Source organism: Taudactylus pleione, unplaced genomic scaffold, assembly GCF_031769625.1.
Source record: "Taudactylus pleione unplaced genomic scaffold, aTauple2 ptg000256l, whole genome shotgun sequence".
NCBI classification, from domain to species: Eukaryota; Metazoa; Chordata; class Amphibia; order Anura; family Myobatrachidae; genus Taudactylus; species Taudactylus pleione.
Window position 1 is genome coordinate 18,964,814 of NW_028284658.1, and position 14,113 is coordinate 18,978,926.

The following is a 14,113-nucleotide window of genomic DNA, read 5'->3' on the forward strand; positions in this document are numbered from 1 at the left end:
GGGTCCAAGCTCCAGAGAACTTTTGCTTAGTTTTCGGAGCTTGGTGCCTATGGGGAATGCGGTCATACCTCTAAAAACTGCTTTTTTGGAAGTTTGACCGCATTTTTGGTGTTGATGATCCCAACCTATGAGAGCTTCAGAAATTGGCTCTTTTGGGTGGTAAAACAACCTAAATATTTATCTTACATGTTCTTAAGGCCTTTACAAAGCACTGAGTTGGCTGGAACCCATTATATAGCAATGTCACTTGACATCATCTGCATTTTAAAAATACTTTAGGGAGAGGAGCCCGAGAAGTTGCTGTGTTTTCAAGCAAAAAGCACATAGCATTACAGTTGGGGTAAATGTTCAGAATCAGATAAACAATAATAGAAAATATAAAGTATGAGCCAAAATATATATAATAGAGGGAACAGACATAATAGACAATCCATTAGTGACACTAGCCAGACACAAAATGATAACACAATGAGAGCACCAGGCTTCTCTCTGCACACGCAGCTTTCGCTTTTGGTAGTAGCTAGCTGGCTGACTTTGTGTTGCAGCTGCTGCCTCTACTCCCGGAGCTCGGCTGTGGGAGTCCGCCTACCCCGGCGAGGAGGGCGGGTCACAGCCAGCAGGCCGCCCGACTCGGGTGTCGTGGTTAGGGCGGGTCACAGGCCGCGGTAATGTCGGACTATGAGATTTCTGTGCAGGTTCTCAATGAGCTGCTGGCCAACGATGGCGGCTTCTACTGCCTCCCCTCCCAGCACTTCAACGAGGTCTTCCCCCGGATCTACGTGGGCAATGCGTGAGTTACTGCCCCGAGTGGGGGTGTCTGGGGACCATGCAGGGTATATATATATATAATACTGAACGAGGGACTTCTCGGGGATGATGTGGTTAAAGCTGCCGTGCACCTGTACATGACTGTGTATGCACTTAGAGGAGACTGGAAAACACCTGCTCATATGTACAGCCATAGTGTGTATATATGCATAGAGTCATATATATATGATAAGTCAGTTATATATATATAACTCTATCTATCCACTACTCACTGATATATATATGTATATGGCAGCATGTGGTGGGCATGAGTACAGCTCTACATCAATGCTTTTAATTAATACCAATGTGACTGTGAATTGCTGTGATTGCATTTGAATATACTTGCCATGAATATAGAGACACGTGCTGAGGCGTTGTAAAGGGATATATTTATAGACATGCTTTATTATGCTAGGATATTTGTACATTTTAAGTAACAGTATGCAGTTTGGGTAAAATGCACTCAACATTTAAGGGTCAATCCAATTTGTTGGGAAGGGGGCATATTGCAGTCTTAACGGCATAGAAGCGCCAACAACGGCATGGCAATTCACCCCTCTGCAGTATGATCTCACCCTGGATTTGCACATGGTCTGTGAACAGTCCGGAGGTACCGTAATTGCGGTATACATACACTTGCTTGTGGTTGCGAGGAACTTTAACTTAATTGGATTGACCACTTATAATACAAAGGTACAGATCATACTCTTGAAATGTATACAGGGTTGTTTGTACATTATGTGCTTGCCTATAGAATAACATACTGCACACATTTATGGCACACAAGGTGTGTACACACTGGGCGGTTTTACTGAGCGATTGCACGATTACAACATCGTAATCGTGCAATCGCTCAGTAATGGTGCACTGTAATGACGGAAATGACCATCGATCCGCGCTCCTGCTGTTTGTTCCCGACATTGTCCATCGCCTGAACATGCAGACCAATCTGTCTATAATGACAGATTGGCCATGTTCAGGAATGTTGGAGGGTGCCTACGCTGAACGACTGATCGTTCAGTGTAGGCACTACAGGGGAACAGGGAACAACTGTACGATTACGATGTTGTAATCGTACCGTCTTTCCTAATCGCCAGTGTGTACGCACCTTAAGAATTTGTTGAACACTGCTATAAAACTTAAACAAAGTAAATGGAATCCATGCATGGATAGGTTATGGCTACCAATGAGCTCGGCTGTGAGGGGTATACTTAATGCATTTATAAATGCTCTTGCTGAGTTGTTTGCTTAGTGGAAAACCTGCAGCATTGTACTGCACGTGCCCACAAAAAAAGCGTAATGTTATTTCTTGCTTATGATTAGAGAGGTAGAACAGGGAAGAGAAGGGGCGTACAATCGGAGACAGAGTCCAGTAAGGGCGGGTTTCTGTAATTACAAACTAAGGGCCTGATTCAGAGATGTAAGCTAACCCAATGGTTAGTGTAACATCTCCAATGCTTTCTACTCTGTGCGTGCGTAAGACCAGTTCTACGCATGTGCAGAACAGGTCCTTCGATTTTCGATTTTTCCATCCGCTTCCATATTGGACTGAACTGTATTTGCACACCTGCAAACATCTGAGCGCTCCAAGTGTTGCATATGGAATTTACATGCTAATAGGATCATCCCTCTACCGGTGAAAAGATCTTGTAATTCTATACCTAGTGGACAGTCCTATTTCTCAAAATGAGATTGATATTTTCTGCCATTTGTAATTATCCTTATTGAATCAGGAAGCATATATGGGAACAGGCACTGCTTTTGTGGACAATCACTAGGGGTGGGGCATATTGCTCATACATGAAATTGTGTAGATTTTATGACTTTTTTTGTTTTTTTATTAAAGGTATATATGTAATTTTTAATCCATTTATATATTTATGTATAATAATTTATTATAGCGCTAATATCTTGCTTATGTGTTCATACATACAAAAATTCATATATTGAGATACATGAGAGCTACAGATATGCAGAATAAAATGAATGTATACAATTTCTGCCATATGCCCGGTCAAACAGAAGAATTCAGCATAAAATGTTATAGGACGTACAGTACAAAGAGGACAGATAGGAAACATTTGTTGGTATATGACACTGCCAGTGAGAGCTCATAATCTATAAGGAGGTATAAGAGACATTAGAGGAGGTTGTAAAAAGGACTTAGCGTTCCATGTGGAAAACTTAGGATAAGACTAAGTAGGCAGAGTAGCAGCAGGGTAGGGGTTAGGCTGGAAGACAGGGGGAGAGGTGAGGTGGAATCGTAGTGAGATAAGGATGAGACAGAGTAGATGATGGAGGCGACTGGTGGGTCTGTGGTAAGTCGCTACAGTACATCATACAGTCTCCTAGGGTGTGGAGGCCACAGCAAGAACTGGAGAGTATGGAAAGTTTGGTGAATGCTGGGTAGATGCATGAAGGACTTGAGAGCTGCCTGAATGCATGTAGCAGCCAAGGTTGTACTGGGATGTAATGCGTTGTGTGGCTCAAGTGTTGTCTGGAAGGTGAGCCATTCATTTACCATGCAAGGCCACTAGGCAGTAAAGCACAGATGGAGGTGCACTTTGCAGGTTGTTTAAAATAACCATAGGGTTGCCACCTCTGATATCGGCAGCTAATCACAATTCCCATGTCATTTGGCCAGGGATGATGCTGATGAGAAAGGCCTGGTATTGATTTGAGACCAGCGTTTAGGGTGACCATGCTGGAGCCAGAATCAGATTCTAGCAAGGTTGAGGCCTGGGTTAAGAGAGCTGGTAGATTCCAAACTGCGTCCTGGTGATACTGTAGGGTGCAAGGCAGTGGGCCTGGCTATTATCAGCCGCAGATATCTGGGGAAGGCTTTTCTTTGGCGAGTTGTCTGCACCAGTGTCTCTGTCAAGGAGGAATAGATATGCCTTAGATCCCTACAGATCTGGCATACCGCCATATGCCAGCCCGCTTGGAGTACAGAGGGCCTGATTCAGAGACCAGCGTTCGCTCTGAATCAGGGCGGTTTTTTTTTTGGAGCGGCCTCCTAGCCACTCGCATAGCTGTGGGTGATCACCCACAGCTATAGCGAGTGGCCAGGTTGATGGTCGCGATGGTCAAGACCATCGGGCTTGCGACGAGACCCTTGTTGTAGGTACCAGTCGCTAGCCGGGTCTCGCGCATGAGCACAACGGAGCTGGCTCCGTCGTGTGCATGCCCAGTGGGCAAACATCGACCCGGTTGCGAGCGCTCAGCGCTTGCGACTGGGTCTGAATCAGGCCCAGAGTACACTCTATAAAGACATAGGATGACTTAATCATAATACACTCTCATCATCATACTTTATTTTAAAAGGCTGCACAAACCCCAGCAGCACTGAACAGTGAGAAACATACAAGATACATCATACATGAAATCATAGAACTCATAGTAACAAAACAGGACAGGTACATACAAGTACTGTAGGTGTAGATGTGAGACAGAGGTAGAGAGGGTCTTGCTGTGAAAGCTTACAGTCTAGAAGAGGATGGCAATGCTGACAGTAGGAGTTACTGGGATTTGGAATGGAAATGGGACAGAAAGGCTAGGATAGGATATAAGGAGAATATGGTTTCAGGTGTGGTAGGAATTTCCATAAGTAAGGAGCAGCACAGCGATGTCTTCTAGGAACTATTTATAATTTTTATAGAGAATGTGCAGGCCAGAGGCAGAACTAAGATGCTTAGGGGGAGAAACCCGTGGGCCTCCATGTCCTGGTGATGGGAGAAGTTACGGTGAAACAGTCACCATCATGTGAATAGATGCCGTGAGCGCCATTTTTCACTCTGCAGTGATGAAAAGATGACATGTCCCCTGTTTCGAATGGCCACGCCTTCAGTGTGCGCAATAGTGCCCATTTTCATGTTAGGCACCCTGCCCCTCTCCGGCCCTGGCGTAAACACTAGGACTGAGAGTAAATTGCTTCAATTTAATTTTGGAGATAATGGGGGGAGTTATACAAATTTGCAAAGTGCTGTAATGGATATAGATTGGCAAATGAAGATTAGTCTGATATAGAATGGGCTGATGGATGAAAGGAAGGGCAGATATGAAGAAGTTGCAGTAGTTAAAGTATGAGAGAAGGAGTGAGGACTTTGTTAATGTCCGGAGTGTGAAAGTCGTGTATTCTAGCAATGTTTTGAAAGATGACGTAACAAAACGGCTCAACTTGTGTGGTGTAAAGCAGAGTTGAGTATAACACTATGGCAGCAGGCTTAGGGAACTGGAGATGTTGTGAACTATGAGGGAGACTAAACTGGATGTAGGGATTATGATGAACTCCTTTTTGGACATGTAGAGCATTAACTAGCATTGGGATATCGAAGAGAAGAGGCAGTTGGATACACCGGATAAAAGAAAAGGAGAGATTCAGGGGAGGAGAGTTAGATTTGGGTATGATCTCCATAGTTTAGGTAAAGGGATTGTACTAGCGACAGAAGTAGTATAGAGAAAAGCAGAGAACAGAGCCTTGCGTGAAGGATGTGTTTGACTTTCTGGGTTTTAAGGACTGAGGGCCTTATTTAGTAAGGATCACAGCTGCGATTATGCACGCAATTGTCCGATTGTTGCGTTCTGCACATGTATCGCAGTGTGTGAACCAGCCACTGTGATTGGGACTGCGATCGCAATGACTACACAGACCCATCGCAGAGTGATTGACAGGAAGTGCCATTTGTGGGAGGTGACGGGGTTGGTCGGCAAAACACGCGTGCCAGCGCATTTGAACGCCGTTATCCACTGTGATGCTATACGCAGCTTGAGTCCTCACAGTGTGCAACGACTTAGCTACTTCTGAGTAAGGTCAGAGCTTGTGCAAGTGTGCGTGAGGCTGCGATGGTACTCGATGTTACTGATGGTTTCACAGTCTTGCTAAACATTACAGATGTGTGTAAGGTAAGGTGGGCATCCTTATATAGTGCTGCGATGGCATAGCGATCACAATGGATTAGCACATCTTCGCAGTGAGACTGTGTGCGAAATGACTATTGCATTCGCAGTTGCGATCCTTGCTGAATGAGGCCCTTAGTTTAGTTGGTGAGAGAAAGGACATTCTAGTAAGTAAACTTGATACATTTGTAGTGGTCACCCTTTTTTCTCATTATGTCAAACTTACGTGACTTGATACATTTATAATACAGTTCTTTAACACACTGTACAAATCACTATACTTACCCAACATAACATGACCATTTTACATGATCATAATATTTGTTTAGAAAAGTTATTTTGTCCTGTATTCATCTTTTTAGACCATGAAAATGTTACTTTGAAAGTAAAAACCATGGATAAATATTGTAAGTTAGGGACACTTGGCATCTGTGGTACATCCATGGTGTGCACATAAGTAGAGCAGTGTTTTAATTTAAGCAAGGTTATATTTGCATTTTTTATCTCCGGAATCTTGTCTGTTACAAGCTATTTATAATTGTACATTTAAACTGAAGTGCCAAAAGTCATGTGATAGATGCCTAGTATCGTGTAGGACTCGCTTTTGCCCAGCGAACTGCAGCAACTCGACGTGGCATAGATTCCACAAGTGAACGGAAGACCTCTGGAGAGATGTTGAGCCATGCCATCTGGAAAGCTTCCCACAGCTCCCTGGTATTTGTAGGTGCAGGATCTTGGGCGTGAATGGACCACTCCACACCATTCGTCTGAACTCTCCAGAATGCTGCTCGAACCAATTCTGGACAATTTGACACAATGCATTATCCTGCTGGAATATTCTATCATTGTGGGGGTACATTAAGTCCATGGAGGGCTGCAAATGGTCAACAAGCCATGTAACGTAGTTGTTACCGGTCAATGACGTGTTCAGGCAAACCAGCGGACCCAACCAATGCCACGTGAACACACCCCACACCATTATGAAACCACAGATTTATGCTAGATATAGGAAATGCACTTCGAAAGAAGCCTAAAGTGCTGCAATGCAATGGAAAATGTAGTAGTGATTTGGAAGTAGTGGAGCTCCTATGGCGCTGAGCGTAAATATACCAGTGAACAAATATAAATGATACTAAACTTGTTTGATGAGCAAATGTTCCACAGCGTCGAAGGTATATGAAACTTTTTGTTTTGTTTCATATATCTTAGATGCCGTGGAACATTTCATTGTCAAATAAGTATAGTGTCATTTATATTTGTTCATTGGCATGTTTACGCTCAGCACCATAGGTGCTCCACTACTTCCAAATCGCCATTATGGAACCACCACCAGCCTGCACATTGCCTTCTTGCCAACTGGGCTCCATGGCCTCATGCACCACACCTGAACCCTACCAACAACCTGGAACCGCGACTCATCGGACCATGCCACGTGTTGCTAGTCCTCCAGGGTTAAATTAGCAATGTCACGAGCCCAGGTGAGCCACTGTGTCCTGTGTCGTTGTGGTAACAAGGGCACTCTGGTGGGTCTACTCATTTCAGGTCCCATGGAAGCTAAAGAACGGTGCACTTACATGCTGGATATGCATCTGGTACCTTCTGCATTGAATGTGGATGTGATCTGAGCCAGTGTCACTTGTCTATTACCACGTACAGTTCTGGCCAGATATCGCTGGTCACGATCATTAAGTACCCGTGGTCAGCCACTGCGCTGTCCACTGTGGGCGGTAATGGCTTCCATGAAGTATTCCCGGTACACACCTGACACCATAGATGGAGGACTGTTGAATATCTGCACACCTTCGGAAATGGAATGTCCCTTCAGTTGGGCACCCACTATCAAGCCCCGTTCGAACTCCAATAATTCATGTTGCCAAGTCATAAGTAGCCTAGCCGGTGTTCAAACTGACTCACGAGATGTCAGATTACAACTGATGCAGGTCTGGACATTTCCAAGATGTCACAGTACGGTGATGCAGTGTACAGTGTACAGTATTTGACTGAAAAACACTTTTCAACTCCTTTCCTAAAAAGCAGCTTAGTGCCTTTATGCAAATGTCTATGTTTCAAGCTCTGCTAGTTCCCTAGCTTACGTTTTCTGATGTCTTTTTTTCTTGACTTTCAGTATATCATTGTTATAGCTTGTGGTGTGAACGTGTTCCTTTAATGCACCTCCCTTAATGTAAAACCACTTTTAAAACATAAAGGTTTTTAACTGACTAGGGTAGAGAAGCAATTACAGTGAGGTTTTGTCAGAACCTCGTTCCTCACACATCGAGTCAGTTGCAAGTCCAAATACGGACGGATCTCACTGATATCTGCAGATGCACCGTAGAAAGTAATCACAGACCGCACATGCCCGTAGCATGCATACGCACCCGGACACCGAATGACTGCACAGATGGGTTACTACAGCTGTCAGCGAAGCACTCTTTACATGCAATAGGTGTAACTGGGCAGCAACCATGTGAACTCACAGAACTGATCCGTCTCATGGGTGTGTCAGGAATGTCGTGGCCATGTAGGACTTTGCACCATGCATGCAGAGACCACCTGTGGGTCATTCCATGTCAAGTGGATCAGGGACCCCATTTGACCATCTCCAAATGTTTTGAAATTTTGCATGAAGGTTATTATTTATGTAGAACTAACTTTGGTAAAGTTCCAGTTCACAGTATGCAATAGTAGTGGAGTTGTGGCCCTGGTAGTGGAGGTAGGTGAAACTGTCACTGACTCAGTGGTGCACAATCAGCAATGTTCAAGTAATTGCTGTGGCAGATCTCTGAGAGCAGAAGCTGTGAAAGTGCACATGCTTATACAACTTTTGATGCTGATTTCAAAAATTGCTGGCTCAAGTTTTACAAAAAAAAGTACTTTATTGACAGTATGAGGCCAAAGCAGGCCAAAAAATCTATTGTGTACATATTTTTCTGGATTTCAGCTGCCCATATCTCCAAAGGAAAACAATATTTTAGTATGACATTAGTATAGCTAACTATCCAAGTGGACACTATGACTATCATAAAATAAGACTACTACTAAGTTCCTGTGATAACGTCCTCTAAAATTTATTTCACAAATTGCGCGTTAAAATTTCTTTGAAAGTCCAATAGCAAAACAGAAGCATAACCGATTTTCTTGAAACAACATTCATTAAAAAGCAGACTTTAAACTACAACATATATTTTTTCTGGAGAGGCGTTTTGCCTCAGAAGGGAGAAAACAGACTTTAAAGTCAGGTCACTTTCTGCTTACGCAGTACTTAATATTATGGGTAACGAGGTATGTTTAAATGGCTCTCACTATAAGGCAATGAGAGTTTGAATCTTGTAATTAGGCACAGCTATACAACTTTTAGTGCTCATTTTAAAAATATTTATTTGGATTTATAAAGACTAATGTTTCTTTGTTAAATTAAGATGAAAGTTATAAAAAAAAATCGGTCACGACTACTTTGACAAGATTTAGTTTAAATTGTTCATTTGCAATAAAACTTCAATGTGTTACTTTGGTCCATGGTGGCTTTGCCACTATCACTTCCTAAAGCAATGGTAACCCCATCGCCTAGGGGCCACGCCCGATAGCCATGAGACAACAGCCACGAGTGGGTCTCTTTCCCAGGATTCCAAGCCTGAAATTGGGTTTCTTTACCACTGGATCCCAAGCCTGCTGAAATTGGGTTAAGGGGCCTATCCATTAGCAGATCTTTCTAAAAGACAAGAGTTCTCTTTTGAAAATTCCTGGGGCTGCTGTGACAGATATCTGTCATGTACATGACAGATTTTTGCAAACGATGAGCGATATTGCATGACATCATTCTGGGAGTGGATTTTTTTTTTTTATGGTTCTATTCAGTTTCATTAAAACATTCGTTCGTCATTTACCGCGACAGATATTTCTAATATCTGTCAGCGATAAACGATAATTGACCAACATGTTGGAGAGACAAAAGACCAAATTTGTTGGCCGCGGAAGTGCGCATTTTTATCATTCAGAGCCTATCAATTAGCAGATAAATTAATTGACTGAACGATAAATCTTTCATCGTTCAAATTTATCTGCTAATGGATAGGCCCCTTTTACTTTTCCATAGGATCCAAATTCTAAAACTGGGTTTCTTTACCACAGGATCCCAAGTCTTCTGAATTGGGTTTCTATTCCATAGGATTTAATGCCTAACTATCATCTTACTGATTGTGATCACGGAGTCGATGACAGTTTTACTTACTTCCACTACCAGGGCCACAACTCCACTACTGTTGCATACTGTGAACTGAAACTTTACCAAAGTTCTACATATATACTAACCTTCATGCAAAATGTAATCAAAATCGGAGATGGTCAAGCTGGGACGATTTTCAAAATTGATCCACTTGACATGGGATGACCCCTGTTTCAGAGGGATCTATAACACCCAGGATGAAGTGGGTGTAAGTGCTGATACTAATGATGACAGATGCAGACAGAAAAAGTTGATGGACCCACCATCTGCATGAAGACACAGATATTCGGCATAGATAGGCGAATACTTGCATTAGCTTAAATTAGTCAGCAGGCTACTGTGGCCGGATGGAAAAGCGGCTGCAGATACAACTGGCATGCTGTGAGCAATTACAGGAGGGAACACTTGGTTTGTTTTTACTTCACCTCTATGGTATATAAGCAAAATTAATGAGGTCATCCTTCTCGATAAACCCGAGTTATAGTGGAGTACAAGGTTCCAACATAATCTTACGTTTAATTGCATCTGCCCTCTGAGCTTTAATATTTCTCTTGTTTGCAGAGGTCTGCTTCTTATGAGGCAAAGCTGTCGAGGCTAGGGAGTTTTTATGGTAATTGTCTTGCTGAAGAAGTTGATATTAGTGATTTCTACCATGTAATAATGTCTAAAGTATCCATATTTATAGTGTAAAGTACACTAATATATACAGTAGGTTAGTGTTAGGGAGGAAGTCACCATTTCAGTAACAAGTAGGAAAATGATTGGGTATTATGTTACTTTTAAACTATTCATTTGGCCTAGGTAGTTGTCTCCCTGCTGAACACTGTGTATAGGATTTAGCACTAGATAGGGTATTGTATGGCTCATCCCTGATGGCTCATAAACTGACACAAGCCCCTAGTAGTTCAACACTTTCAGTGGAGAAAACTGTCTGCATCATTCTTACAGCTGAAGATGTCACGTAATATTAACAGCTGTTTGTTTGTGATGGCATCTCAGCGAGGTTAGAAATGGACAGCGCCGTTGGAGTAGTGGTTAGAATTACTGTCTCGCAGCCCAGAAGTCATGAGTTCAAGTCTTAACCAAATCACTGTTTAGAGTTTGTATGCTCTCATTTTATTTGCATGGGTTTCCTCTGGGTTCCTCTACAATCCAAAAGACAACTTTTAGGTTATTTGGCTTCCGATGAAAAAATGAACCCTAGAGTGTACAGCCATGGCCAAAAGTTTTGCGGATGACACAAGTATTGGTTTTCACAAAGTTTGCTGCTTCAGTGTTTTTAGACCTTTTTGTCAGATGTTACTATGGTATACTGAAGTAAAATTACAAACATTTTGTTTATTCATGGCTGTCTTCTTAGGCAAAATTGTGAGTGAGCCCACTCCCTTGGCTGAGAAGCAACCCCGCACATGAATGGTCTCAGGATTCTTCACTGCTGGAATGACACAGGACGAAGACTTTTGGAGGATAAGAAACCACTTCTCTCCAGGAAAAATATCCGGGACAGACTGATTTTCTTCAAAAGGTATAAGGATTGGACTGCTGAGGACTGGGGTAAAGTTATTTTCGCTGATGAATCCCCTTTAAGATTGTTTGGGGCATCTGGAAAAATGCTTGTCCATAGAAGAAAAGGTGAGCGCTACCATCAGTCCTGTGTCATGTCAAGCATCCAGAGACCATTCATGTGTGGGGTTGCTTCTCGGCCAATGGAGTGGGCTCACTCACAATTTTGCCTAAGAACACAGCCATGAATAAAAGAATGGTACCAAAACATCCTCCAAGAGCAACTTCTCCCAACCATCCAAGAACAGTTTGGTGACGAACAATGCCTTTTCCAGCATGATGGAGCACCTTGCCATGAGGCAAAAGTGATAAGTAAGTGGTTCGGGGAACAAAAAAAAAAAATCAAAATTTTGGGTCCATGGCAAGGAAACTCCCCAGACCTTAATGCCCTTGAGAACTAGTTGTCAATCTACAAGAGGTGGGTAGACAAACAAAAACCCACAAATTCTGACGAACTCTAAGCATTCATTAGGCAAGAATGGGCGGCCATCAGTGAGTATGTGGACCAGAAGTTGATTGACAGCATGTGTCATGACCGGCTCCTGGGACTACCTCTGATGAGGTCAGGAACCGAGGAGTTTTGGATACTGTATGAGAATGGTGGGGGTGACAGACTGTCTCCCAATTGCAGCCAAATCCAGGTTTGGTGAGACCTGCCCAGAGGTGCGGAGTCTAACCCACTTGGTGGTTTTCTCCAGTGACTCCCCCAAGTGGATATGGTTTTCGCCGCACTGTGAGCACGTCGCGGCCCTCTGGACAGGTACCTGGGAGAGATGGAAGACTATAACTAACACAGGGAACTCTGGGAAGAAACACGGAGGAATGGATTGCACTGAAACACGGTAAACGAGATGCCACTTGAGGGTGCACTGGAAGAGTAGACAGGACTAGTATTGAATGTAGGGCTGAAGTACACAAGGATGGGTATATCGGTCGCAAGGTGCGGCTCTGGACACAGTGACAGAAGATGTGGAGGTTAATACAGAGGGATGTGTTTTGTACACTTAGGTGCGGCTCCGGACACACTGGCAGATGAACTGGAGGTTTGTACTCAGTGGTGAATATTTGTACACAAAAGTGCGGCTCCGGACGCACTGACAGAAGATCTGGAGATGTGTTCGGAGGGGAATGACGAGAGGCACACAGATTAGACTTGCACAGGACGCAGGGACTTGAATACATAGATGTGCAATTGGAGACACACAGGAAGCCAGGAACTAGTAACTTGTATGGAACACAGGAATACCCTCAGGCAGCTGCTCATTGGATCACAAGATCAGCTGGGAGACAGCAAGGCTGTCATTGGAGGAAACTAGTCAGGTGAGATGAACCAACATGGCTGCGCCCATGCCTGCAAACACAGGAGTCCGGGGAGAATCCTCAGCCATAACCCACCACTACCACTGGCGTCTAAACGCCTCGGAGCCTAAAGACACCAGTTCAGCGGTGAATAAAAGCCGATCAGCCAGATCCTGACAGCATGCCAGGGCGAATTGCAAATGTCTTGAAAAAGAAGGGTCAACACTGCAAATATTAACTCTTTGCATAAACTTAATGTAATTGTCAATAAAAACCTTTGACACTTATGAAATGCTTGTAATTTCACTTCAGTATACCATAGTAACATCTGACAAAAAGGTCTAAAATCACTGAAGCAGCAAACTTTGTGAAAACCAATACTTGTGTCATTCTCAAAACTTTTGGCCATGGCTGTACATGGGCTAAACAGGCTGAATGTGCTTCTATAGGAAACATTAGTATATTCAACTGGTTGACTTTATTTTCCTCAATTTTGTATAGGACATCATGTAATCTGTCAATGGAAATAATTTGGGGGAAATAATTGCTGAAAATGTTCCCCAAGCAGTTGTTCTTCTCTTACACTGACATGGATTACTGATTTTCAACATTCCTAGTAAATTGTGCTATCTAAAAAGATGTATGCTGTGGAATGGTAATTTAAATGTCATTAACATTTGCTTGGCAAGTGAAAGTGTTGGTTGGTAGGTAAAGTTGCAGTTTGACTCTAAATGGACCTCCTGAGTACAATCACCCAGTGATGAATTTCCTCAAGCTATCGATTAGCTCATATGTTACTTTCAAATTATTGATTTGCCCCTGAAGTGCTCCCCATATATTGATTCAGACAGACATTAATCTTGGCTAATTAATTCACTCTCCCTTGGCTCTTCACCAACAGTATTTTTTTTAACTGTTATTTAACAATAGATTAGGGCTGTCCTGCTGGGTTTAAGAAAATAAGTTTTCTGTAATTTGTCAGAGCTAGGGCTGTCTAAACAAAATACCCCAAAACATGGACGCTAGACATACAAACTTTCAATTCCAGGGTTCCTTCAGATTGAGTCACTTAAAAACCACAGGAGGGTAGACGGATTTGTGAATGTTATGTTTGTTAAGCTGGGTACACACTTAGCGATGTGTACCCAGCCCAACATCGCTGGTGACAGGATACGGCGGGGGAGGTGGCATCGGCGAGTGCATACATACTTGCTGATGCGGGCAGTTACGGCAGGGGCCATGGTGCATTCGGCAGATTGGCCCTCTATAACTGCATCCTCCGTCGGCCCTGCATGTAGGGCCGACGGAGGATGACGCTGACTG

The 14,113-nt window shown here is 43.2% G+C and overlaps 1 protein-coding gene across 2 annotated transcripts in view; it reads left to right on the plus strand.

Moving 5' to 3' along the window:
* The first annotated feature begins 484 nt into the window (after positions 1–484).
* Positions 485–14,113, plus strand: part of DUSP3 (dual specificity phosphatase 3) — a 97,547-nt gene continuing 83,918 nt past the window's right edge. The window contains exon 1 of one of the 2 annotated variants that reach the window (XM_088480720.1): positions 485–790. In XM_088480720.1, coding sequence (XP_088336846.1) covers positions 669–790 — 122 coding nt within the window. In that variant the 5' untranslated portion in view covers positions 485–668. Of the gene's footprint in view, positions 834–14,113 lie in introns of both variants that reach the window. The other variant, XM_088480721.1, reaches the window with a different exon arrangement.